Source organism: Hyla sarda, chromosome 1, assembly GCF_029499605.1.
Source record: "Hyla sarda isolate aHylSar1 chromosome 1, aHylSar1.hap1, whole genome shotgun sequence".
Lineage (NCBI taxonomy): Eukaryota > Metazoa > Chordata > Amphibia > Anura > Hylidae > Hyla > Hyla sarda.
Genome location: NC_079189.1, coordinates 414692472 through 414719509, shown reverse-complemented (window position 1 = coordinate 414719509; position 27038 = coordinate 414692472). Strand labels below are relative to the sequence as shown.

The window sequence follows — 27038 nt, the reverse complement described above, 5'->3', positions numbered from 1 at the left end:
TCCAACCCAACTTCTGGAGAACAAATATAGCTCTGTGTAAATGAAGTTCCAGCTGAGGAACTGAGTCCGCCACTATCAGTATGTTGTCTAGATAAGGGATAATTAGAATAGACTCCTTCCTGAGAAGGGCAACCACCTCTGCTAAGACTTTGGTGAAAATTCGAGGCGCAGATGACAGGCCGAATGGAAGACAGACAAACTGAAAGTGGCGGACCCCGGACCCCACTGGATGGCAAATCTCAAATATTTTTGGGAATTTGAATGGATGGGAATGTGGTAATATGGATCGCGAAGATTGATAGTCGCCATCACCGCCCCCTCCTTTATTAACTGAACTGCAGACTTTACAGTTTTAATCTTGAATTTTTTGTAAACCACAAATTTGTTCAGGGGTTTCAGGTTTATAATTGTACGGAACTTCCCGTTTGGTTTGGAAACCAAAAACAGGGAAGAATAATGACCTAGGCCCCTCTGAAGGAGAGGAACCAGGGATAGCACCCAGGGAGAGAAGGTCCCAAACACCATTGAGAACCAATTTCTGTGTTTTTTTTTTACTCTGCTGAGTAACAGCATACCTTGGAGGGGGGAGGTGATGACAACTCGATCCGGAGGCCCTGAGATATTATCTCCACTATCCAGGGATTGGGAATTAGTGACTCCCAAACCGGGGCAAAATGGGAAAGCCTTGCCCCAACTGGCCTGGCGTCATTGCTTAGGGTTGGAAGAGGACTGACCGGGGTTAGTAAAGATATTTCTACCCCTACTGCCCTATTCCTATTTTCCCTTTATCTCCTCTGAAGGAATGGTCTGATTGGGAAAAAAGACGAAAAGGAGACTTTTTAGGTTGGACCTTATCTAAGGGAAATCCTTTTTTATTGTCTGCTGCTGTTTACAAAATAGAATCCAACTCTGGACCAAACAAAAATTTTCCATGAAAAGGAAGGGAGCAGAGTTTACTTTTTGAAGTCAAGTCTCCCGACCAAGATTTTAACCACAGTACATGCCTAGTGGTATTGGACAAAACAGCAGTACGAGAAACAAGTTTTACCGATTCTGCAGAGGCATCTGATAAAAAATTATATGCCATCTTAAGCAGAGGTAAGGATTCCAAAATCTGGTCCTTAGGGGTATCAGACTGGGAGGTGGTATTCCAACTGGTCTAACCAAACTCCTAAAGTCCTGGCTACACAGGTAGAGGCTATACTAGGCCTTAACAGTGAGGAAGCAGCCTCCCAGGACCTTTGAAGTAAACTCTCTGCCTCTCTATCCATTGGATTTTTAAGTTGTGTAGCATCCTCGAAAGGCAGAAAGGTACGCTTTGCCACTTTAGCAACCGGGATATCTACTAATGGTATCGTGTCCCAGGTAGTAGAGTCTGTAACATCAAAGGGGTAACATCTTTTTAGACCCCTAGGAATAAAGGCATTCTTTTCTGGCTTAGCCCATTCATCTTTAATAATTTTATGCAAATTTGTATGAACAGGGAAAGTACAGGTTTTCCTGTCTCCTAGGCCTCCAAAAAGGTCATCCTGGATAGACTTAGTCTCCTGAACTTCCTCTAAATTCTAGGTAGTATGGACAGACTTAATTAAGGATTCTATATCATCAGAATTAAACAAGAATTTTTTCAAAAGAGGAATCTTCCTCTTCATGAGGATTTTCCACAAATTCTCCTTCTTCCAATTCTGGAGATACACTTTCTTCAGAATCCGAAAGAGACACCATTTTAGTCTTTTTTTTTTTTTTTTTTTTTTTTTTTTTTTTACAGCTGAGGCACCATGCATTGAAGATAGGCCAGGGCGAACCCATAGGCCCTCAGTACTCACGGATCCTGGGATCACTGGAGGATCTGGAACTTTTGCAGGTGAGCTCATGATGCAGCCTTGTATTTCCCAATGCTGGAATCAGTTAGAGCAGCTTCCATCTGGGAGAGGGTCTTCTTATAGGAAAAAAAGCCAGTCTCCAGATTCAAATTCTCCGCCCGAGTGCAGCCGGAAGTGACGTCAGACGCCAGCATCTCCGGCCGGAAGAAAACAAACTAGAAGCACTCGCGCGAGGAGAGAACTCCTCGCTGAAGGCAGAGACCGCTGAAGGAGACCATACAGAGACCCGTACATTATACGGTACTCCCGCTGTATCCCTCCTCCTCCATGCTCCCGGAGCGGACCTACAGAGAGGACCGGACCACGGGGAGAAAAAGACAGGGGGTGTGCTATGCTCACACCCAGAGTCCGCAAGGCCCCGGTAAGGACCCTAATTTCTTCATGCAGGAGAGTAAGAAACCCCCCTGCACCTCTCAGCTCCTTCCCTGACACGTACAGGAAAACACTGGTGTGGACAGGAAGGGGTGGGGAATTTAACCTCTGTGTTTTTTCCTGTCCCAATCAGGAGGAGGAGATAATCTCATGGGTGCTGTCGTGGAGACGTGATGGGAAAAGGTGGATACAGTCATAGAAGAGAGTCTCCAGCACTGGAGCACCTGAAAGCTGAACTACTTTATGCAGGATAAAGTCATCAACTGCCGAGCCGAGAAGTTCGTAATGAATCAAATTACTGTAACTTTGCTCTAAAGGTGATGAAAAAAAAATAAAATAAAAAGCAGCAATTCTAGCACTGGGTATTTTTTTTTTCATTACTTTTGTTTATGGCGTTCACCATGCAAGATGAAAAACATTGAATTTAAGTTTAAACATTTCCAAATACGCGTTACCAGTCTTTTAATAATTGAGGTTTTTGAAGAAAAAAAAAGTAACCTAAACTCCTAGTATACTATACTCCTAGTATACTTCCTGGGGCATTGGTTCCCAACTTGGGGTACATGATGGTGGCCACAGCCACCGTCACTGCTTCTAAAGTGGCTGTGGTCCGTGCTGTCTGATCTTAAAGGGGCAAAGGGCTCCACAGCCACTTTAAACCCTTTTTCCGCCTTACCTTCTAAAAATCATAACTCTTATATTTCCATCCACAGACCCATAAAGGGCTTGTTTTTTGCGTCATCAATTTTACTTTGTAATGACATCACTCGTTTTACCATAAAATGTACGGCGCAACCCAATAAATATTGGAAGGTTTTGTTTTCACGCTGTACACTTTACGGTAACAATTACATGTTTTCTTTATTCTGTGGGTCAATACAATTAAAATGATACCCATGTTATATGCTTTTCTATTATTGTACCACTTTAAAAGAATTTCAAACTATTTTAACAAAATTAATATGTTTGAAATTGCCCTATTTTGACCACCTATAACTTTCTAAATTTTCCGTAAACGGGGCAGTATGAGGGCTAATTTTTTTGTGATCTGTAGTTTTTTTTATTGGTACCACTTTTGCTTATAAGTACGAATAAGAATGTGCTGGTTCTCGAGGACTGTGGAAATGTGGTGTCTCAAAACTAAAAATCAATAGTGATGCAAATATACGTAAAAAAGGAAAAAATGGTGTGAATGGAGAACCGAGGAAGGTGGGGCATGGGAAATAATAATGCCTAAAACACCCAAAAGTACACAGTTGGAGAGTTCAAAAATACGGTACATTTATTTATAGATATTATACATTTAAAATGGCTAGAGTGGATATCCACACTGGTGATAGTGGTAAAATAATATAATACAATATAATAAGAAAAGTTAATATGATCAATCAGATAAGTTCATAATCTCCAAAACACTTTCAAACCACTTTCAGTTACAAGAAACTTCTATTTCATCCGCTGTTATAACCAAGGTCAGGAGCACTCAGAGCGTGACTGTGCGAATAGAGAAGCGCTGGAGCCTCTTTTACTGTGCTCATTGGTGGAGCGTTGTATAGTAAGAACTTATACTGAGATGTTAGGTAGCGCAACTCAGAGGCCGGTAAAAGTACAGTAGGTAAGAAGAACCAGTCCACTCATCCGACCTCACAATGTTATCCGTGGAGGGGGAGGAATCCTCTGCAGCTCCGAAGTCCTGGTAGATGTTCGCAGCGCCTGGGCCCGTGCGGTGAAGTCTGCCTTGTGATAGACAAGCCGCACCGACAAGCGGTGTTTGCTGCACAGGATTACGGATGCTGTGATTCCTTGTGAGGAGCGCAAGCTCTGATGATGTGATGAACGATGTATGCTGGCGTGCTTGAGTAAAGATGTTCAGTCAATAAGTTTATTTGCAACCTTTTCAGCGATAGCTTGTGAGATCATTCCAATGCTCAGAGGCGTTTCGGGCTGTCTTAGCCCTTCCTCAGTGATGCATAAAGTTGGAATAAATCCCGATGGTATTTATAGGGATCTGAGTTAGAGTAGGTGGTAAAACCTGAAATAGACTTCTGCATAGTCGCACTTTTGGTGGTTATAAAGAAAAAGTGGAAATGGATTCTAGAATAGTGCAAAAACAGGGGGAAATTGACATGTATTTATGTTAATAGTATATTAGCATGTAGAATAAATGGTATGTGTGTAAAAATATGCAATTGGACCCTAAAAAATTTTCACAATATATTTATATTATAAAAATGTTAATTGTATATAAAAATATAAATATGCATGTATATATGAAAAAAAAATAGGCAATAAAATGTTCGTAATAGTAGAGATAAAAATCCCAATTTTGATAGACACTAAAAATGTTATAAAAGAGTACTATAAAAAGTAATAAGAGGTATTCGTGAAAAGCGGTGGGAATTACATAAAAAAATCCAAATATTTCCAGATCTGCATTAAGCCCAGAGGGTGCCAGAGTACTGAATTCATAAATTCATTTACTTTCTTCCCTTGACATTCTAGGAATGTGTTCTCCTCCTCTCCATCCTCTATTTACTAATTTTAAGGCTACAAAAGATAATCCAGATGGGTCACAACCATGGCATTCTTTAAATTGCATAGATAAAGAGTGTTTCTCGAATCCCGTTTTTATGTTATACATAAGTTGGCTCACTCTTTTCTTCAAACTTCTCTTTGTTCTGCCAATGTATTGCCTTTTACAAGGGCATGTTATCATGTAAATAACAGAAGTGCTATTACATGCCAAGAACTCTAATCTTGTGTTGGTAGGAATTGCTGTTTGAAGTAAACATTAGAGTCTTCTTTGGGAAGTTTGTTTTACAGTTACTACACTTCCCACATTTATAGAATCCCTTTGAATGTTAACTCTCATTAAAAAAAATGTTTGCTATTGCACTCCTTATGGTAGATTAAAAATATGTCTAATATACTTTGTTTAAAAAAAATTAGGTTTTCTATGTTTTATTTGTTCTTAAAAAAAGCTCAAGAGCACATCCCCCCCCCCCCCCCCCCATCTCATACACAGACTTTGGACCGAAGCCCAAACACAGGAAGTGCAGTCTGGAGTGCTGAGGGGGGGGGGGGGGGGGGTGTTCAGCCTCATCCAATCATAGCTCCTCTCACACTTAACTGCCATATGCTGTTGGTTGGACACACACCCCCCCCTCAGCACTCCAGGCTGCACTTCGGTCCAAAGTCTGTTCAAAGGAGTTTCTAGCTGTTGGTTTTCTGTATGTTTCACATGTTAACTTTTTGTTATTCCCCTTAATTGTCAGATCTAGGAATTCAACATGCGTTCTGCTTGTTTGTGGGGTAAAAATTAGATTAAAAATGTTGCTGTTAAGAGTAGTTAAAAACGTATTAAGTGTCTTCTCCATATCATAAAAATGTCATCAATATATCTGCGAAGTCCACAAGCAAAAAATTATGGGAATGCACATATGTCTTAGGGTGTATTAGTGTGGTGACTGGGTGCTCTATTCCCAGTGTGTACACAGTCAAAAAAAAGGGTTCACACACACACTGTTTTAACTGCAAAAAGATTCTTTCTCCTTTACATGAAAATTATATTTCACAAAATACAGCAAGATGAGAAAAGCAGTAAAAAATCCCCCAGGTGGATATAGAGATAGTCCGCAAGATGTAAGCTGGAGAGATAATCGGCTTCTTTAAAAGGGGTACTCCTGTGGAAAACCTTTTTTTTTTTATTTTATTTTTTAAATCAACTGGTGCCAGAAAGTTAAACAGATTTGTAAATCACTTCTATTAAAAAATCTTAATCCTTCCAGTACTTTTTAGGGGCTGTATACTGAAGAGAAATCCAAAAAAGAAATGCATTTCCTCTGATGTCATGACCACAGTGCTCTCTGCTGTCCATTTTAGGAACTGTCCAGAGCAGGAGAAAATCCCCATAGCAAACATATGCTGCTCTGGACAGTTCCTAAAATGGACAGCAGAGGTCAGCAGAGAGCACTGTGGTCATGACATCAGAGGAAATGCATTTCTTTTTTGGATTTCTCTTTAGTATACAGCCCCTAAAAAGTACTGGAAGGATTAAGATTTTTTTAAATATAAGTGATTTACAAATCTGTTTAACTTTCTGCCACCAGTTGATTTAAAAAAAATTAAAAAGTTTTCCACGGGAGTACCCCTTTAAGGCTTAAACATGCAGCTCCACTGCTGTGCTGTGAGCATGCTTGACAAAGGAGGCGTAGCCTCTGAAACATTGCAATCTATCTCAGTGGAGCTGCATGTTGAAGCCTTAAAGGGGTTCTCCGGTGCTTAGACATCTTATCCCCTATCCAAAGAATAGGGGATAAGATGCCTGATCGCGGGAGTCCCGCCGCTGGGGAACCCCGTGATCTTGTGTGCGGCATCCAGTTTGTAATCAGTCCCCAGAGGTTGTTCGCTCCGGGTCTGATTACCGGCGACCACAGGGCTAGTGGCGTGTGACGTCATGCCTCCTCCCTCGTGTGACGTCACGCTCCGCCCCTCATTGCAAACCTATGGTAGGGGGCGTGACAGCTATCACGCTCCCTCCCATAGGCTTGCATTGAGGGGCGGACCGTGACATCACACGGGGGTGGAGGCGTGACGTCACAAGCCGCCGGCCCTGTGGTCGCCGGTAATCAGACCCGGAGCAAACACGCTCCGGGGACTGATTACAAACTGGATGCCGCGTGCAATATCACGGGGGTCCCCAGCGGCGGGACTCCCGCGATCAGGCATCTTATCCCCTATCCTTTTTTTACGTTTATGCCGTTCCCCATAATGGTATAATTAACTTTATATTTTGATAGTTTAGACATTTACGCACGCGGCAATACCAAATAGGTTTATTAATTTTTTATGTTTATTAATGCTTTGTGGGGGTAAAATGGGAAAAAGGGGCAAATTACATTTTTATTGGAGGAGGGGATTTTTCACTTACTTTTTTTTTTTTTTTCACATTTTTTATGTCCCCATAGGGGACTATTTATAGCAATAACTTGATTGCTAATACTGATCAGTGTTATTGGTGATCTTCTGCTCTGGTCTGCTCGATCTCAGACCAGAGCAGAAGACCCCTGGAGACGGTACGGAGGCAGGTAAGGGGACCTCCGACCGCCATGCTGGATGATCGGATCCCCAAGGCAGCTCTGCGGGCGATCATCCATTTTAAGTACCACATTGCTGCAGATGCCGTGATCTGTATTGATCATGGCATCTGAGGGGGTTAATGGCTGATGTCCGCCATTACCGACAGGTCCCTGGCTGCTGATAGCAGCCCAGACCTGCCGTGCATGACGCGAGCACCGCTTCGGTATCTTGCTATGAGGAGATGCTGGCTTCTCTGCTAGATCGTGTCACAAAGGGAGCTGAGGGGAGGGGGTCTTTGCTATGAGGAGATGCTGCTGCTCTTCTCTGCTAGATCGTGTCACACAGGGATAGGAGGGGGAGGAGGGTTGGGGCTTTCAGCCAGACACTGTGAAGCCAGACAGGACATAGGTCACCTGGGCTTGTCTTGGAGATCTGAGACTAGCCCTCGCCTTTGCGAGACAAAGTGGATGAGAGGATGCCGTTTTTCTACCACTCCCTGCATGTAAGTGACATCTGAAACAGGGAAACTGCTCTATATACAGTGGGGAAAAAAGTATTTAGTCAGTCACCAATTGTGCGCATTCTCCCACTTAAAATGATGAGAGAGGCCTGTAATTTCCATCATAGGTATACCTCAACTTTGAGAGACATAATGAGAACAAAATCCATAAAATCACATTGTCTGATTTTTTAAAGAATTTATTTGCAAATTATGGTGGAAAATAAGTATTTGGTCAATTACAAAAGTTCATCTCAATACTTTGACCTCTGTCATTGCCAACAAAGGGTATATAACAAAGTATTGTGATGAACTTTTGTTATTGACCAAATTCTTATTTTCCACCATAATTTGTAAATAAATTCTTTAAAAATCAGACAAGGTGATTTTATGGATTTTTGTCTCTCATAGTTGAGGTATACCTATGATGGAAATTACAGGCCTCTCTCATCTTTTTAAGTGGCAGAACTTGCACAATTGGTGGCTGGGTAAATACTTTTTTGCCCCACTGTAGGTAATGAATGATATTTAGACAGAAATAGGTTGGGGAGAAGGAAAGGATGGGCTATGGGTTTAGTTCCCCAGAGTACCTTTAATGACCAGGATCTTTGTTGACACATGAAGCATTTTTTGTGAAAAACTCCAAAATATTGTTAAAAACTGGAAAATTTCTGACTTTTTTTTAAATTATTTTTTATGGTGTTCACTGTACAGTAAAAGTGATGTTATATTTATTCGGTGGGTCGGTACGATTATGGCAATCACCATTTTATATAGCTTTTTAATGTTCTTTTTCCTTTTTCTGAGCAAAATGATTTTTTTCCATTTTTAAGTTATCATGTTTCAACATCCATACACTTTTTCTTTTTTGTCCGACGCCATTAAATGAGGGCTTATTTTTTTGCAGGACAAGCTGTACTTTTAATTGGTATTATTTTTGAGATACATGCTTACTTTTTGATCTTTTTTATTCTGCTATTTTGCACCAAAAGTTGCACCATGCAGGATAATTTACATTAAAGTTTTATAGTACATGTCATTACGGACGTGGCAATACCTAATATGTATATGATTTGTGTTTGTTTTTTTATGACAATACAGGGCTTTTATTGGGAAAGGGCATTTCTTTTTTTTTCTTCTCCCACTTAACCTGGAGTGCTGCTGGGTTTCTTTTTCTGTATTTCACTACAGCTTGTGATCAGAGATGAAACCCATCATTTCTAAACACCACAAGGTTGTGCTGCTTTAACCCCTTTATATCTATATATTTCTCAATATCTATCTATTTCATAATATTTCATTCGTATGGCAAATTTTTAGGGCAATATTATATCGCTAATGGGAGATAGTAAGGAGCAGAAGTCCAAGGGAAAGGAGAGTAAAGAAAAGCATATAACTTTAAAATAAGAGCAATTATATTAAAATTACTAACATATCGCTAGTACAATTTCAAAAAAAATAGGCTGCCACGGGATACTCTGGGAAAAAAGGTTGGGAACCACTGTCCTAGGGAACAAAGTTTTTTCTAGCAATAGAAAAACAAATTTCACCCCACGTCCTTGGGTTGTGTTTGGTATTAGAACTCTATTTATTTCAGGTTATTGCATTTAACTAGTACAACCTGCCATCAGCATCCTTGGGACTACCTTTAAATTTCCAGTAAACCCTATGGTTGTCACAGAACCCTGCAGAGACGTGCCATATAATCATGTAATATACATTCATATTGCAACATTAAAAGGGGTTATCCAGGAAAAAAAAAAAATTATATATATATATATATATATATATATATATATATATATATATATCTCAACTGTCTTCAGAAAGTTAAACAGATTTGTAAATTACTTCTATTAAAAAAATCTTAATCCTTTCAGTACTTATGAGCTGCTGAAGTTGAGTTGTTCTTTTCTTTCTAAGTGCTCTCTGATGACCCGTGTCTCAGGAACTGTCCAGAGTAGAAGCAAATCTCCATAGCAAACATCTTCTACTTTGTGCAGTTCCCGAGAATAGCAGAGATGTCAGCAGAGAACACTGTTGTTAGACAGAAAAGAACAACTCAACTTCAGCAGCTGATAATTATTGAAAGGATTAAGATTTTTTAATAGAAGTAATTTACAAATCTGTTTAACTTTCCTGAGCCAGTTGGTAAAAAATAAATACATTTTTCCTGGAATACCACTTTAAAACTATTGACAAGTGAAGTAAAAAACATTGATCTTGTGACAATGTCAAGTGCCATCAGTCAAAGGGTGAGATACGAGGCAGCAAGTGAACATCAGTTCTTCAAGTTTGTGTGTTTAAAGCAGGAAAAGCAGGCAGTGGTCGGGATCTGAACAATTTTGACAAAATTGTGATGGCTAGACGACTGGGTCAGAGCATCAGGTCTTATGGGGTGTTGCCAGCAAAAGTTGTCCAAATGAAGGCAAAGTGCTTAAATGGCCACTGTCATTTGGAAAAACTTGACATATCCTAGCAAGAGGTCAAAAGTTTGGATTGGCGGGGGTCTGAGTGTTCATACCTCCACCGATCAGAAGAAGGAGTCGGGAGATACTCTTTAAAGGGGTACTCCGGTGGAAAACTAAAAATAAATAAATGGTTTTCCACTGGAGTCTCTCTTTAACCAGCGACAGGGTCATGGGCGCTCAATGTTTGGTGAGCAAAGGCTACCCCATGTGCTCCCATCCCACAGAAGATCTACTGCCGCACATAAATCCCTAAAAAATTCATGCTGGACATGTTCAGAGGCCTTATGGAGACTATGCCTGGTTCACAGCTGGTTTGGGACATTAGTGGGGGCTACACAATATTACGAGGGTGGTTTTAATATTGTGAATTGAACATATGTGGGGAGTATACCTCCTGCCCGAGAACCCGCGAAAGACATGAGTACTGAACCATTAGGTAACGTAAGCTATTTGTTGCCAGATAGAAATACCTGGAACCCCAAGTGCGAGGCTAAAGCGATTTTACTTTATATGATATCTAAATGGGTATGTTCACACAGTACTGAAATGATGCAGATTTGTTGCAGATTTTGACTTCCATATTAAAGTTAATTGGCAAATTCTGCAATAAATCTGCAGCATTTTAGTTCAGTACAAACAGCCTACAACTGTAATAACCTATAGTTCTTACAGTACAAATAGGTTTGAACACTTACTGTATGTTGCTTAGCTAACAATATATTTAGAAAAAAACAAAAAAACAGGATGAATGTATATAACTGGTCATCAAAAAACATGGTATCCCTGCAATGGAAAAATAAGGGTGAGGACGACGGAAATAGTTTACATCCTATAGCCTAATATCAGTTCATAGAAACAGCACAGTCACTAACACAGGCTAGAAAGTACAGTATACAGTACCCAAATACACAAGCTTTACTGATAAAGACATTCATACTCACATTAGCTTCCTCTCTGGTATCGTTCACATGTGGAAGGCCCCAGCGTAGTGGAAAGTTGATGGCTTCTTGACTTAAAGATATGGTAGTCATGTGCCATTGTGCAGTAGTCAGGGGCATCCTAGGCATTCAGAAACACAAAAATATAAGAAAAAATGGCAGAATTTTATTTCCTATGAAAATCCTTCTGCATTCTTAGTGCACATTTCAGTCCTCTCACTGTATTTGTACAGAACCTTCTTCCTGTCACTGCAGAATGCAGTCATGTGAAGCAGAGGAGGAAGTAAAAGTCACATTGTTTGGAAGACTTAAATTCATATATTGTGTCACAAACCGGGGCGTTGCTAGGATCTTACAGATCAGAGGCATGTTTTGCTCCCTCTTCCCTAGGCTATTTTTTTTATTTAGAAGGCAGTATTGTTGTCAAACTCTTAGAATATTACTTTAAAACGAAAACTACCCCCATATACAGTCATGGCCGTAAATGAACCCCTGAAACTTTTCTAGAAAATGAAGTATTTCTCACAGAAAAGGATTGCAGTGAACACATGTTTTGCTATACACATGTTTATTCCCTTTGTGTGTATTGGAACTAAACCAAAAAAGGGAGGAAAAAAAAGCAAATTGGACATAATGTCACACCAAGCAACAAAAATGGGCTGAACAAAATTATTGGCACCCTTTCAAAATTGTGGAAAAATAACATTGTTTCAAGCATTGTGATGCTCCTATAAACTCACTTGGCAAGTAACAGGTGTGGGCAATGTAAAAATCACACCTGAAAGCAAAAAAAGGAGAGAAGTTCACTTAGTATTTGCATTGTGTCTGTGTGCGCCACACTAAGCATGGACAACAGAAAGAGGAGAAAAGAGAACTGTCTGAGGACTTGAGAAACAAAATTGTGGACAAATAATCAATAATCTTAAGGTTACAAGTCCATTTCAGAGATTTAGATTTGCCTTTTCCACAGTGCGCAACATTATCAAGAAGTTTGCAACCATTGGCACTGTAGCTAATCTCCCTGGGCGTGGACGGAAGAGAAAAATTGATGAAAGGTGTCAACGCAGGATAGTTCGGATGGTGGATAAGCAGCCCCAAACAAGTTCCAAAGATATTCGAGCTGTCCTGCAGGCTCAGTGAGCATTAGTGTCAGTGCGACCTAAGACCCAGGAGGACCCCACTGCTGACAGACATAAAAAAGGAAGACCACATTTTGCCAAAATGAACTTAAGACAAAATCCTTCTGGGAAAACGTCTTGAGGACAGATGAGACCAAGATAGAGCTTTTTGGTAAAGCACATAATTGTACTGTTTACCAAAAATGGAATGAGGCCTACAAAGAAAAGAACAAAGTACCTACAGTGAAATATGGTGGAGGTTCAATGATGTTTTGGGGTTGTTTTGTTGCCTCTGGCACTGGGTGCCTTGAATGTGTGCAAGGCATCATGAAATCTGAGGATTACCAACGGATTTTGGGTCGCACTGTACAGCCCAGTGTGAGAAAGCTGGGTTTGCATCTGAGATCTTGGGTCTTCCAGCAGGACAATGACCCCAAACATATGTCAAAAAGCACCAAGAAATGCATGGCAACAAAGCCTTGGAGAGTTCTGAAGTGGCCAGCAATGAGTCCAGATCTAAATCCCATTGAACACCTGTGGAGAGATCTTAAAATTGCTGTTGGGAAAAGGCGCCCTTCCAATAAGAGAGACCTGGAGCAGTTTGTAAAGGAAGAGTGGTCCAACATTCCGGCTGAGAGGTGTAAGAAGCTTATTGATGGATATAGGAAGCGACTGATTTTAGTTATTTTTTCCAAAGGGTGTGCAACCAAATATTAAGTTAAAGGGGTACCCCGATGCTTACACATCTTATCCCCTATCCAAAGGATAGGGGATAAGATGCCTGATCGCGGGAGTCCCGCAGCTGGGGACGCCCGCGATCATGCACGCGGCACCCAGTTTGTAATCAGTCCCCGGAGCATGTTCGCTCCGGGTCTGATTACGCTCAACCGCAGGGCCGGTGTGAGGTGGTTTTTTGCGCCCCCGTAGAGCCATGCGTCCGCTCCTCCCCCAGCTCTCCGAACATTTCCGAAGCTAGAGCTGGGGGAGAGCAGAGCAAGGGAAGGGAGGAGGTTCACGCCCCCTCCCTCATCTCGGCTGGACGCAGATCTCTACGGCACGCGCCCTCCCTGAGGACGTAAATCTCCACGGCAGGTCCCTCCCTCATCTCCCCGAGCTGAGGACGTAAATATCCACGGCAGGTCCCTCCCTCATCTCCCCGAGCTGAGGACGTAGAGCAGTGCTCTCAATGAGCTCTATGTGTAAAGGGGGACATACTGTACGGGCTAAAGGGGGACATACTGTACGGGCTAAATGTCCCCCTTTAGCCCATGCAGTATGTCCCCCTTTAGCCCGTACAGTATGTCCCCCTTTACACATAGAGCTCATTAGGAGCACTGCACTACGTTCCTCAGCTCGGGGAGAAGAGGGAGGGGACCTGCCGTGGAGATTTACATCCTCAGCTCGGGGAGATGAGGGAGGGGACCTGCCGTGGCGATCTATGTCCTCAGGGAGGGGGCGTGCCGTAGAGATCTGCGTCCAGCCGAGCTCAGGGAGGGGAGGTGAACCTCCTCCCTTCCCTTGCTCTGCCCTCCCCCAGTTCTAGCTTCGGAAATGTTCGGAGAGCTGGGGGAGGAGCGGACGCATGGATCTACGGGGGCGCAAAAAAACCACCTCACACCGGCTGAGTGTGAATCACACCTCCGCCCCCGTGTGACGTCACGCTCCACCCCTCAATGCAAGCCTACGGGAAGGGGCGAGATAGCTATGTTGTGCATCCGCAGAGCATTTTATGCTCACATATGGGGTATTTCCGTACTCAGGAGAAATTGCGTTACAAATTTTTTGGGGTCTTTTTTCCCCCCCTTTTACCTCTTGTGAAAATAAAAAGTAAAGAGCAACACAAGCATGTTAGTGTAAAACTTTTTTTTTTTTTTTTTTTTTTTTACACTAACAGGCTGGTGTAGACCCCAACTTTTCCTTTTCATAAGGGGTAAAAGGAGAAAAAGCCCCTCAAAATTTGTAGTGCAATTTGTAGAGTACGGAAATACCCCATATGTGGCCCTAAACTGTTTCCTTGAAATACGACAGGGCTCTGAAGTGAGAGAGCGCCATGCGCATTTGAGGACTAAATTAGGGATTGCATAGGGGTGGACATAGGGGTATTCTACGCCAGTGATTCCCCAACAGGGTGCCTCCAGCTGTTGCTAAACTCCCAGCATGCCTGGACAGTCAGTGGCTGTCCAGAAATGCTGGGAGTTGTTGTTTTGCAACAGCTGGAGGCTCCGTTTTGGAAACACTGCCGTACAAGACGTTTTTTTGTGTTAGTGTAGTGTAGTGTTTTTAGGGTACATTCGCACTGACGGAGGTTTACAGCGAGTTCCCTGCTAGGAGTTTGTGCTGCGGCGAAATTTGCCGCAGCTCATACTTGAAGCAGAAAACTTACTGTAAACCTGCCCGGTTGAATGTACCCTGTACGTTCACATGGGGGGGCAAACCTCCAGCTGTTTCAAAACTACAACTCCCAGCATGTACTGACAGACCGTGCATGCTGGGAGTTGTACTTTTGCAACAGCTGGAGGCACACTGGTTAGAAAACCATCAGTTAGGTTATGTTATCTAACTCAATATTTTCCAACCAGTGTGCCTCCAGCTGTTGCAAAACTACAACTCCCAGCATGTACTGATCGCTGAAGGGCATGCTGGGAGATGTAGTTATGCAACAGCTGGAGGGATCGCAACTACAACTCCCAGCATGCTGGGATTTGCAGTTTTGCAACATCTGGAGAGCTACAGTTTAGAGACCACTGCAAACTGTGGACCTCCAGATGTTGCAAAACTACAAATCCCAGCATGCCCAGACAGCAAACAGTTGTGTGGGCATGCTAGGAGTTGTAGTTTTGCAAGATCTGGAGGGATATAGTTTAGAGACCACTGTATAGTGGTCTCAAACTGCAGCCCTCCAGCTGTTCGAAAACTACAAATCCCAGCATGCCCAAACAGCTGTCTGGGCATGCTGGGAGTTGTAGTTTTGCAAAATCTGGAGTGCTACAGTATAGAGACCACTGTATAGTGGTCTCGAACTGTAGCCCTCCAGATGTTGCTAGGCAACTTACCGGCTTCCGTCGGATCCAGGGAGCCTGCTGCACGACTTCGCCGCCCGCCGATCTCTCCCCGTCGGTTTCCCCGTTCTGCCCCGCCTATTGTGGGTGGGCAGGACAGGGAAAACTAAAGTTAACCCCCCCCCCTTGATCTGCTATTGGTGGTCGTGTCTAGACCACCAATAGCAGGGATAGGAGGGGTGGCACCTCTGCCACCTCACTCCTATCCCCTCAGGGGGATCGTGGGTGTCTTAGACAACCGCGATCCCCCTTATATTCCGGGTCATAGACCCGTAATGACCCGTAATGGCGCAATTCGCAAGTGTGAATTCACTTGCGATTTGCGCCGATCGCCGATATGGGGGGGGGTTCTGATGACCTCCCTGGGCATTTGCGCAGGGTGACTGCTGATCGATATCAGCAGTCACCCCGGTCCGGTCTCCGCCCGGAGCGAGGCAGGGACCGAAATTCCCACGGGCGTACAGGTACGCCCTTGGTCCTTAAGTACCAGGGAACAAAGGCATACCTGTACGCCCTTGGTCCTTAAGGGGTTAAGGTGCATTCACATGGGTGGAATTGTTTGCAAACTTGCAATGCGTTTCTCTCTGCGAGATTGAATGGGGCGGGCTCTCCCCTGCAAATTTTTCGGCAGCGGAATATATATGGGGAAAAAAAAATAATAAACCGCAGACTCCACTGAAGTCAATAGGAGAGACAATCCCCATGTAAAATAACCCCTCATGTGAACGCACCCTTAGGGTCAGTTCACACGTGCATATTTTCTCCTGCAGATTTGTTTCAGCAGATTTTGCTGCTTATTGACTTCAATAGGGTAGACCCTACTGACTCCATTCAAGTCAATAGGGTCTGCGGCAGATTTTCAACAGTGGAAATCTGCTGCTGAAGATCTGCTGCGAACAACTCTTTGAAACTCGCAGTGGGAAACACGCTGCGAGTTTGATAGTAAATCCACAAATTCAGCTGCTGTGGAATACAGGCTGGACGCCAGGGACGGCGTCCCTGGCGTCCAGCCTGTATTCCACAGCACGTGAATAAAGGAACTTTCTGCACCGCAACTGAGACCGGGTTTTCGTGAGTGTTCCCCCTACCTTTCTCATTTACCTACATTTGTTGATTTGACGAGCTGTCCGTGAGGGGTTTGAGCACCGAAGATCGGTGATTGGTGCACCGCTAGTGGTGAGCCACTGTGAAGGATTGTAAAGCACTCGTATCCATCTTATATTTTTACATAGGCCAGAGCCAGTTAGTGCCGATCTCTATTCCTACACAGTTTCTATTGATAGTAAATCCGTTTGTGTGAACGAGACCTAACAATGCAAAAGGTGAAATCTGCAGCAAATCCACATCAATGCACTCATGCAAGACAAGTGGGTTTGGTGTCGGCTTTGCTTGTAAATGTAAATAAATCCCCACTAATACACGTCATCTAAAACATAACATGCGCTGTTATCTCTACACTGTTATTCTGTATAGTCATATAAAGCAGTTACATAGTAAACCGCTGTTGTAATTGTCACTTGCCTTAGTTTAACAACCCTGAGGCTGAATTTTTATGCTTCTTACCGATTTTCCACTTTCCCTGGTAATGTAGAGACAAATCATAAAAACAAATGGTGCATTGAATGAAGTGCAAGACTAATGGCTATAGCAAAGCCATTTCTGAATGACAAGTCGCAGACAAAGTTTACTTTGTAACCCACCACTAAAACAAACAAGAAAGAATGCTGAATTATATAGTGCCGGGAAAGTATGTGCTTCTTTTAACATTGTTGTCTATGAGAACCGTACACAGAATTTCAGAATACGGTTGCACACGGTTTTTCTTATCTGTTTTTGGAGTTGACACATGCGCAGATTGGAATTTCAATAGAACAATAGTAACTTTATTAAATTGCTGGAAAACTAATTCCAACAAAATAGCAAAACCGTTGGCAAAAACTGATGCAAACGGGTAGAACCGTACGGGGAAAACCGTAATTTGGAGTCATACGGTTGTATAAGGTTGCGTATGCATTTTGCCATATGTTTTTTAGCAGAAAACCGTATACGGTAACCGTATTTGCAAAACGTGGTGTGAACCCAACCTAAGAAACATTAGAAACAGGGTTACCTGCATCTATCTGTATATTCAGGCTAGTGCAAGTGACCCTGCTGTTAGTTTCCCTTTAAAGGTTTTTTTATTTATTTATTTTTTTTATTTATCATTTTGTACATTCTTCCTTTTATTTCCTTCTATATAAAAGGGACCACCTCTAAGTGATAGATACCAGAAATCTGCTTTCAGTTACAGTATTCACTTCCATACATCTTAAAAAACATTTCCAGCTTACAGTTAGCCAGTGGCTTTGAACTAAATGAATCAAAAGACTTAAGAAATGTATTTCTATTCTAAAATGTAGAGCTTTTTATGCTTGTTTATCTGCTGGTTCCTTATATGAAGCCCTACTATTGTTTGTATGGGCGGAGGATAGATGTGTCATTTGTAAAAATGCACAAGGGCATCCATATTTTTCTCAGGAGATTGTTACATAGTTCTTAAAGGGGGTACTCCGCCCCCAGCATCTTATCCCCTATCCAAAGGATAGGGGATAAGATGTTAGATCGCGGGGGTTCCGCCGCTGGGGACCCCCGGGATCTCCGCTGAAGCGTCCCGCTATAATTACTGCACAGAGCAAACTCGCTGTGCGTAATGACGGGCAATACAGGGGCCGGAGCATTGGGACTTTACGGCTCCGCCCCCTTGTGATGTCACGGCCATGCCCCCTTAATGCAAGTCTATGGGAGGGGGCATGATGGCCACCACGCCACCTCCTATAGACTTGTATTGAGGGGGCGGGCCGTGATGTCACAAGGGGACAGAGCCATGACGTCACGCTGCTCCGGCCCCTGTATTGCCCGTCATTACGCACAGAGAGAGTTTGCTCTGTGCAGTAATGATAGCAGGGTGCTGCAGCAGAGATCCCGGGCGGAGTACCCCTTTAAGGTGGAAAAAAGACAATGATCCATCAAGTTCAACCTACTACCCTACTGAGTTGATCCAGAGGAGGGGGGGGGACAAAAAAAAAAAAAACCAAGAGGCAGATGCCAATTGCCCCATACCGGGGAGAGATTCCTTCCCAACTGCAATATGGCAATCAGAAATGTTCTGTCCCTAATAAATCTAATATCCATAACCTGTAATATTATTATTCTCCAGAAACGCATCCAGGCCCCTTCTGAACTCTTTTAATGAGTTCACACTTCCTCTGGCAGGGAGTTCTACAGTCTCACTGCTCTTACAGTAAAGAGCCCCCGTCTGTGCTGGTGTAGAAACCTTCTTTCCTCTAGACACAGAGGATGCCCCCTTGTTACAAATACAGTCCTGGGTATAAATAGGTCATAAGTGTTCTCTGTACTGCCCCAGATGTATTTATACATAGTTATTAGGTCACCCCTAAACGGTCTTAACTTTTTCTTCATACCATAGCCCACCCATTTCAAGAATAAATGTGGTTGCGGATCTTTGAACCCTCTCCAGCTCCACTTTATCTTTCTGGGTACTGTAGTCCTCCCATTCCCTTCATTACTCTGGTTGCCCATCTTTGAACCCTCTCCAGCTCCAGTACATCTTTCTTGTACACTGGTGCCTACTACTAGCGATTGACGAGTAGGACCTGAACACTAAACCACCCTGATGTTTTTGCTGAAACATCGGCTCTGTCAAGGGTTCAGGATTGCGTGCACTGACAATGTCGGGGAGGTTTAGTGTTCAGGTCTTATTCAGCGATCGCTAGTGATGGTTTAGGAAGGCAGAACCTTACCTTACTGGAAATGTGGGATCTAGCTTGAGAAATGGAGCATAGCTACAAAAGTACTATATTGATTTATTAGCCTTCAGCTATCAGTACCCATACCACAGTTATTTTCACCACTGGCGATCATGTCTCGAGTCTCATTTACATAATGAGCACTGGAAAGGACTAAGGAGATAAAAAGTCATGCTCAGAATCTTGCTGAAAAGTCCTTTCTACTCCTAGCTGCTGATAGGTCCACTTTAATACACATTTAGCAGAAGGGTTGGGCATATGCTCATATAGTCAACCAGCTCTTCCAGTGTCAGAAGAAAAAATTATTTTTATTAATAATTATAATAAATAATAATAATCGTATTACATTCCAGTCAGTCACACCCTTTTGCAAGCAAAACTATAATTAAATACTATGGGTTATTGGGTAAGCAAATTTTATTATAAGTCAGATTGGTAGTATCGAAAAGCAAGTCCTGACTAGTAAGACATATTCTTGCTAACAGAGTGTGCATTACCACTTTCGGCTGCTTTCACACTATAAAAAGTACCCATTATCGTATATAACGCCCGTTATAAAATAGCGGGCGATCACGGGTTAAACGGCCATTATAGTCTATGGGATTTTTCTAATAGCCGTTTTAACCCGTTATCACCCCTTATTAATAACGGATCTTATTTTGTGACGGGCGATTGAACGGAAGAAATAGTGCATGCAATATTTCTCCCGTTACTATCTTCCGTCACATATAAAGGGATATGACTTTTAAATACATAAAGTTAATCAACGCAATTAAGGAGGAGAAGATATTTAAAAGAAGAAGAAGAAAAGCTACCACAAGAGGACATTGTTTTAAATTAGAGGAGCAAAGGTTTCTGCAGTAATATCAGGAAGTATTACTTTACTGAGAGAGTAGTGGATGCATGGAATAGCCTTCCTGCAGAAGTGGTCGCTGCAAATACAGTGAAGGAGTATAAGCATGCATGGGATAAGCATAAGGCTAGCCTTCATATAAGATAGGGCCAGGGACTATTGATGGTATTCAGATTATTGGGCAGACTAGATGGGCCAAATTGTTATCTGCTAACACATTCTATGTTTCTATGTGCACAAAGATGTGGTTAGTTTTATATAAAAAAAAGGAAGCGCTTTATAATTATTTTTTATTAAAGTATAGGAGATAAGATGTCTAATCACAGGGTTACCCTCCACCCCCCACCCCCCCACCCGCTGGGCACCCCAGTCATCCGTGCACAAAGCGAACTCCGCTCCGTTCCAGATGAATGGCAACTACAGCCGCCACGCCCCCTCCATTCATGTCTATGGGAGGAGTCATGACGGCTGCCTACCATACAACACGCTACGTCCCATAGACATGAATGGAGGGGGCGTGGCGTCACATCATGAATGCGGAAACTCCAAGCTTCCTTGTTCCAGACGCCACCACTGTTGGCCTGGAGTTATCAGGTGTCCCCAGCGGCGGGACCCCCGCGATCAGACATCTTATTCCCTATCCTTTAGATAGGGGTAAGATGTTTTTCGGCAGCGTACCCCTTTAATTGCTTTTAAAAGCAAAATTCATCACAAAAATGTCTGTGAAGGAAGCCTAATCATTCTTTTCTACCACTGTTTAATTCTATGTCACCCTTTTCCTAAAATAAGTTTATTTTACTTTTTTGAATAATGAATAGAGAACAAGCACACACAACAACAACAACAACAACAACTTTATGGCAAAAATGTATGATGCAAATAATAATGTAAACTCTACGCCATCAGGTACAATAAAACAGAAATTCTGACTAAATCTGAATTTATATTATTATAACTAGTTACCATTTTTCCCCCCTAAACACTGCTATATGTAAATTAAGACATCTCCCCTAACTTTTATAGAAAAAAAAAAAAAGAAGGACCAGAGGGCAGCACCTCCTGTATTACCCTCAAGCACTTAAAAGGGGTACTCCACCCCCGCGATCTCCCTGCTGCGCCCGGCGTTCGTTTAGAGCATCAGGTGCAGTGCCGAAGGCTCATGACGTTGTGGCCATGCCCCGCTCGTGACATTGCGGCCACATCCCCTCAATGCAAGTCTGTGGGAGGGGGCGTGACTGGATGGACGGTCTCTTCTCCTCAGGGCAGCAGCCAATTTTGTGTTGGAGGACAATTTTTTTTTTTTTTTTTTTTTTTTTTTTTTTTTATTATGGGCAACAACTGTGCCAAAATCTAAGGGTATGCCCTCAGATTTCTGACAAGGATATCCAAAATACTATTATTATTATTTTTTTAAAGGAAAAGTGTTACAGTTTTAGGAAATATACAGCTGTGTACGTGAAGTGTTTCCATGGTCAAGATAGTGTTGCCAACAAAGCCACAAGGGGTTTTTAAATCAGTAATAAGTGTTTGTTTGTATGAATGGTTGCTTTTTGAATAGCACTAGCCACTTTAGTTTAAGTGTCCAGATAAGCACATAATAGACATTCCAGAAATATAAAGATCAACAAACGTAGACTTAATACAGCTAAATCTGATATCTTTCAGTATCCATCTGTAGTTTATGTCAGGGGACACCCTGATGTAGACCTATGAAGTCATACAAAGTGTTTCATGTTAAAGGGGTAATCCAGGAGAAAAAAAACTTTATATATATATAATCTCTCAACTGGCTCCAGAAAGTTAAACAGTAAATTACTCCTATTTAAAAATCCTAATCCTTTCAGTACTTATGAGCTTCTGATGTTAAGGTTGTTCTTTTCTGCAAATTCCCATAGCAAACCTCTTCTAAACTGGGCGGTTCCTGAGACACGTCATCAGAGAGCACTTAGACAGAAAAGAACAACCTTAACTTCAGAAGCTCATAAGTACTGAAAGGATTAAGATTTTTTAATAGAAGTAATTTACAAATCTGTTTAACTTTCTGGAGCCAGATGATATATAAAAAGTTTTTTTTCCTGGATAACCCCTTTAAAGAACATATCTGCATGTTGTACTTTGTTTTCCCACCTAAATCCAATAAGTCAGCACTATTCATTGCGGCCAGTGACTGGGTAAGTGGGCATGTCCTACAGGGATCACACATCAGAAAGTGAGGGGCAAGATCCAAGTGCCTTTGGACTGGCAGTGGGAAGTCTGTTTGCTTTTTCATTTTTAAAGCAACAGCAGTGATGGTTGAATACAGATCATTGGAGCTCAGAGTGGCCATTGGGTTCTTGGTCACCTCTCTTAATAATGCCCTTCTCCCTCAATTACTTAGTATGGTAAGGAGGTCAGCTCAAGGACGATATAAACTTTATAAATGGAGACCACTGTGCTTTTGGGAACTTTCAGTATAGCAGAACATTTTTGCACTCTTCTCCAGATTTGATGGGGGACTTTATCATTATGTTTGGAGGTGTCTAGATGTGGCACTGTTAAAAGTGTGTGACTCATATAGAAGATGTGTAAAGCTGTTGACCATATGGCTGTGTTTGGTTAGGAGCTTTCCGATTTTTCAAAAAGTCTCATTTTGCTAATGCAACTGGCCTGGAAACATCGCAAACTCACTCAACCTCCAACCACACTTAGGAAACTGCCTGTGCTGGATTAGCCAAGTTATCATATTCTGAGCAACAAAATGTAAACTTTGGCGCCCAAAAAATTACAACCAAAAATATGCAACTGGCCAGAAACAAACTGGCTAAGAACAACCTGTTCTCTCTGCTCAATTCTGTCTCTGAGCTGTACAGGCAGGGGAGTATCTTTCCGAATCATGACATCGTCACAAAAACAGTTATAAACAGCTTCTTTATTCCAATAGGGCAGGGTCACACAGGGTGCATCCGAATCATATTTTACACTGTGAATGCGCCAACGGCAGTCACTGAGGGACTCCTGAGCGGGCTCCAGGCTATGGCCAGGTAGCTCTGTGTCCGCTCATAGCGGCGATTTCCCGTGAAATACGCTGCAGATGCTTCCTGTGTGACCCCACCCTTATTGAGTGCTGGTTGATGGGGGGGGGGGACTTTTCTTTCATTTTAGTACAAGGCCTTAAATGGGCACAGTCACTTTTAACATTTCAAAGGGACAAGTCAAAAATTTTGATCAGGGTCCTAGAGAACTATACTGATCAGGAGAATGAGCTGAAAGAAGAGAGCTAGGCTATAGGGAGTGAACGGCAAAACAGTGCAATTATCTGGGCTCGTTCTCCTGATCGCTAAGGGTCATAGCACTGAGACCCAGACTGATCAAGACTATTTTAAAGTATTTATTTATTTAATTTAAAAAAAAAATAGAAATCATACAACAAAAATAACAAAATACCTCCCAGAGGCCCCAGGGCACGGCCCCAAGACAATAATGAGGGAATATAACAACAAGTGGGTTCGGGAACATCTCACAGGGTATCAGGAACAGAAAGCAGCCAACTGTTGAGCAAGAGGGGCAGAATAGCCCAGGACCCCTAGAAGAAGAAAGGCCCTACAATGACAAACAACAAAAAACAGCCACACCCCGGTACTCTGACCCCCCCCCCCCCCCCCCCCACTCAGAGCACATACTGTATTAACCCAGGCTCACTGAGTCCACCGAGTCAGAGGGTCAGTAAAGGCAGGGAGAAGAAGCCAAATGGTCAACAACTTATCGAATTTCTTCAGGCATTTGCGACTCACGTACAACACATGACAGAAAGGTACATACTTATTCACCAAACCAATCCCTGATCAAGAATAGACATGTCCCTGTGAGATGTCAAAAGTTGTTCTAAGTGACGGGTACACTTTAAAGGGGTACTCTGCTGCTCAGTGTTTGGAACAAAATGTTCAGAAAGCTTAGAGCCGGCGCCGGGAGCTCGTGACGTCACGCCCCGCCCCTCAATGCAAGTCTATGGGAGGGGGCGTGACGACTGTCACGCCCCCTCCCATAAACTTGCATTGAGGGGGCGGGGTGTGACATCATGAGGGGCGGGGCTATGACATCACGAGCTCCCGGCGCCAGCTCTAAGCGTTCAGGACATTTTGTTCCAAACGCTCAGCAGTGCAGAACCCCTTTAATATAATAAAAATAATGAAATTCTGAAAACAGTTCCAATAGTATCTTAAATAGCATAATATAGTATGTTCCCATATGTTTAAAATATGTTGACATATTGTATGGAATGTGGGATACAATCTCATGCAAAACAATCTCACATCTGATGTGTTGCCAACAATAGTACGACATTGGAGGGGGGAGGGGTTAACTGGTAATCAAACATGTAATCCTATAATGTATATACATCTATAAATGTGGTGTCATGCAGGAACAAGTTACATATAGTATCACGTTGTGTTGTCTTGGGTGATAAGTCACCATGAAGAAGTGGCCTCCCCCAGATCCTCAAGATAAAGTACCAGATGCATCTGTAGACGGGGGAGGGGGGTGATGTGTTACTGGCTCATCATATTGCACGGACACATACTTACGACTGTCAGATGCTAGAAAGCTTCGTGAACAGAGAACACTAGGAGGAGAAAGAGAAAATAAAAAGTTTAAAAATGATACTCTTAGGATTATAAAACAGGAAGCTGGCATCGTCCATGTACTTCTAGGCGGTGCCTCACAGACCTGATCTACAGCTTTACAATATACAGCATTTACTTCTACCTACCTCTACATACCACCCCAGTCCACTCCCAGCTAACACAAGGAACTGGATTCTCTACCATGTTTCCTGTCAGAATGTTTATACACTGATTTGCCTCTTCGTGACCTGTCATGACTTGGCGATATAACCAGTTTTGTGGCATTGATGGGTTTTTTTCGTCACCATATAATGTAAGAATAAACTGAAATTGTTCAATTTGGGGACTTTTATGTATTTATTTTTTTAATGGCTTTTACAATGCGCCAAATATGACCTTACATATTCTCTGGGCCAGTTGTAGGTTTGCACCAGCTGGAGAACTCTCCATTAGGGTATGTTCACTACCACCAAAATCCTCACCATTGATGCCAATGCAGTCCCGTGTGTAATTCAACTGAAAAACTGAACATAGTTATTCTTTCGGCACATGAATTTCCACAGCAGAATTTTCCACCGCTGAAATTCCGCAGTGTGAATGGCTCAGCGAAAGACCCATTCACACCAATACGGCATCCATTTTAGGACATAGTCGTCAGCCGTAACTCCATGCCGTGTCAGGCGAAACAGCATCCCGCCTCCTCCCTCGGACCAATCGACTTCAGCTGCAACTCCATCCCCCGTCAGGCAAAACAGCGTCCCACCTCCTCCCTCACACCAATCGCCGTCAGCCACAACTCCATCCCGTCAGGCAAAACAGCATCCCACCTCCTCCGTCGGACCAATCGCCGTCAGCCGCAACTCCATCCCCTGTCAGACAACACAGCGTCCCACCTCCTCCCTCACACCAATCGCCGTCAGCCACAACTCCATCCCGTCAGACAAAACAGCGTCCCGCCTCCTCCCTCACACCAACCGCCATCAGCCACAACTCCATCCCGTCAGACAAAACAGCGTCCCGCCTCCTCCCTCACACCAACCGCTGTCAGCCGCAACTCCATCCCCTGTCAGACAAAACAGCGTCCCACCTCCTCCCTCACACCAATCACAGTCAGCCACAACTCCATCCCCTGTCAGACAAAACAGCGTCCCACCTCCTCCCTCACACCAACCGCTGTCAGCCACAACTCCATCCCCTCCTGTCAGACAAAACAGCGTCCCGCCTCCTCCCTCACACCAACCGCTGTCAGCCGCAACTCCATCCCCTGTCAGACAAAACAGCGTCCCACCTCCTCCCTCACACCAATCACAGTCAGCCACAACTCCATCCCCTGTCAGACAAAACAGCGTCCCACCTCCTCCCTCACACCAACCGCTGTCAGCCGCAACTCCATCCCCTGTCAGACAAAACAGCGTCCCGCCTCCTCCCTCACACCAATCACAGTCAGCCACAACTCCATCCCCTCCTGTCAGACAAAACAGCGTCCCACCTCCTCCCTCGAACCAATCGCCGTCATCCTTCAGCCACAACTCCCTCATCCAAAACTTCCTCGTCCAATACGCAGTCCTCCCTCAGATGATTCTTCCTCAGCCGAAACTTCCGGCCGCATAGTAGAGTCGACACTGCATAGCACGTATAGCAGAGTCGAAACTGTGAAACTTGCACGTGTACTACAGACACAATATGTTCAACAGAGTCTGTATAGCAGAGCCGACACTGAATAGCATGTACAGCAGAACCCGTATAGCAGAGAGACGACACTGACTCGGCTCTGCTACACGGCAGGAAGGGTTTTCGTCTGAGGGGAGTTTCGGATGACGGAGGAGGGAGTTGCAGCCGACGACTGACAGAGATTGGTCTGAGGGAGGAGGCGGGATGCTCTTTCGCCTGACTTGGTACGGAGTTACGCCTGAGGATGTCCTAAAATGGACCCCGTACACCAATGCTAGATTAGCGCATCAGAATTCCGCCAGAGACCCCATAGTGTGAACATACCCTAAGGCAGATGGCCTTTCAAAAGTTTTGGTGACAAACTTTTTGAAGGTGTAATGGTGACCTCAAAGTAGTAACGAAGTAGAAATCTTATAGATGACTTGGTATGGACACATTTGTAGCATGTGCAGTTTGCCAGCCTTCCTAAGCACTGCAGGTTACACAGTATTTACCCCAGGTGGGGCAGGTAGGTGGGCAGTACGTTACCTGTACGATGCAGGATCAGTGGCGCATGTCTCAGCACTGCAGTACTTGCGTTAAATGGCCCTTATTTACCCCACAGCCAGCGCTACCCGATCAGCTGACCGAACCAATTCACCCTTCGCACAAGCCCCTCCCATAACACGCACGGGATGTAAGGGGCGTG

General features: G+C 43.4%; 1 protein-coding gene across 1 annotated transcript in view; it reads right to left on the bottom strand.

Annotated features, from left to right (window-relative positions):
- SLC8B1 (solute carrier family 8 member B1) overlaps positions 1-27015 on the bottom strand; it is a 51296-nt gene extending 24281 nt beyond the window's left edge. Inside the window, exons 1-3 of the mRNA XM_056528775.1 lie at positions 26879-27015; positions 24641-24678; positions 11246-11363 (exon numbers count right to left, since the gene is read on the bottom strand). Coding sequence (XP_056384750.1) covers positions 11246-11362 — 117 coding nt within the window. The 5' untranslated portion in view covers position 11363; positions 24641-24678; positions 26879-27015. The remainder of the gene's footprint in view (positions 1-11245; positions 11364-24640; positions 24679-26878) is intronic.
- Positions 27016-27038: the final 23 nt, after the last annotated feature.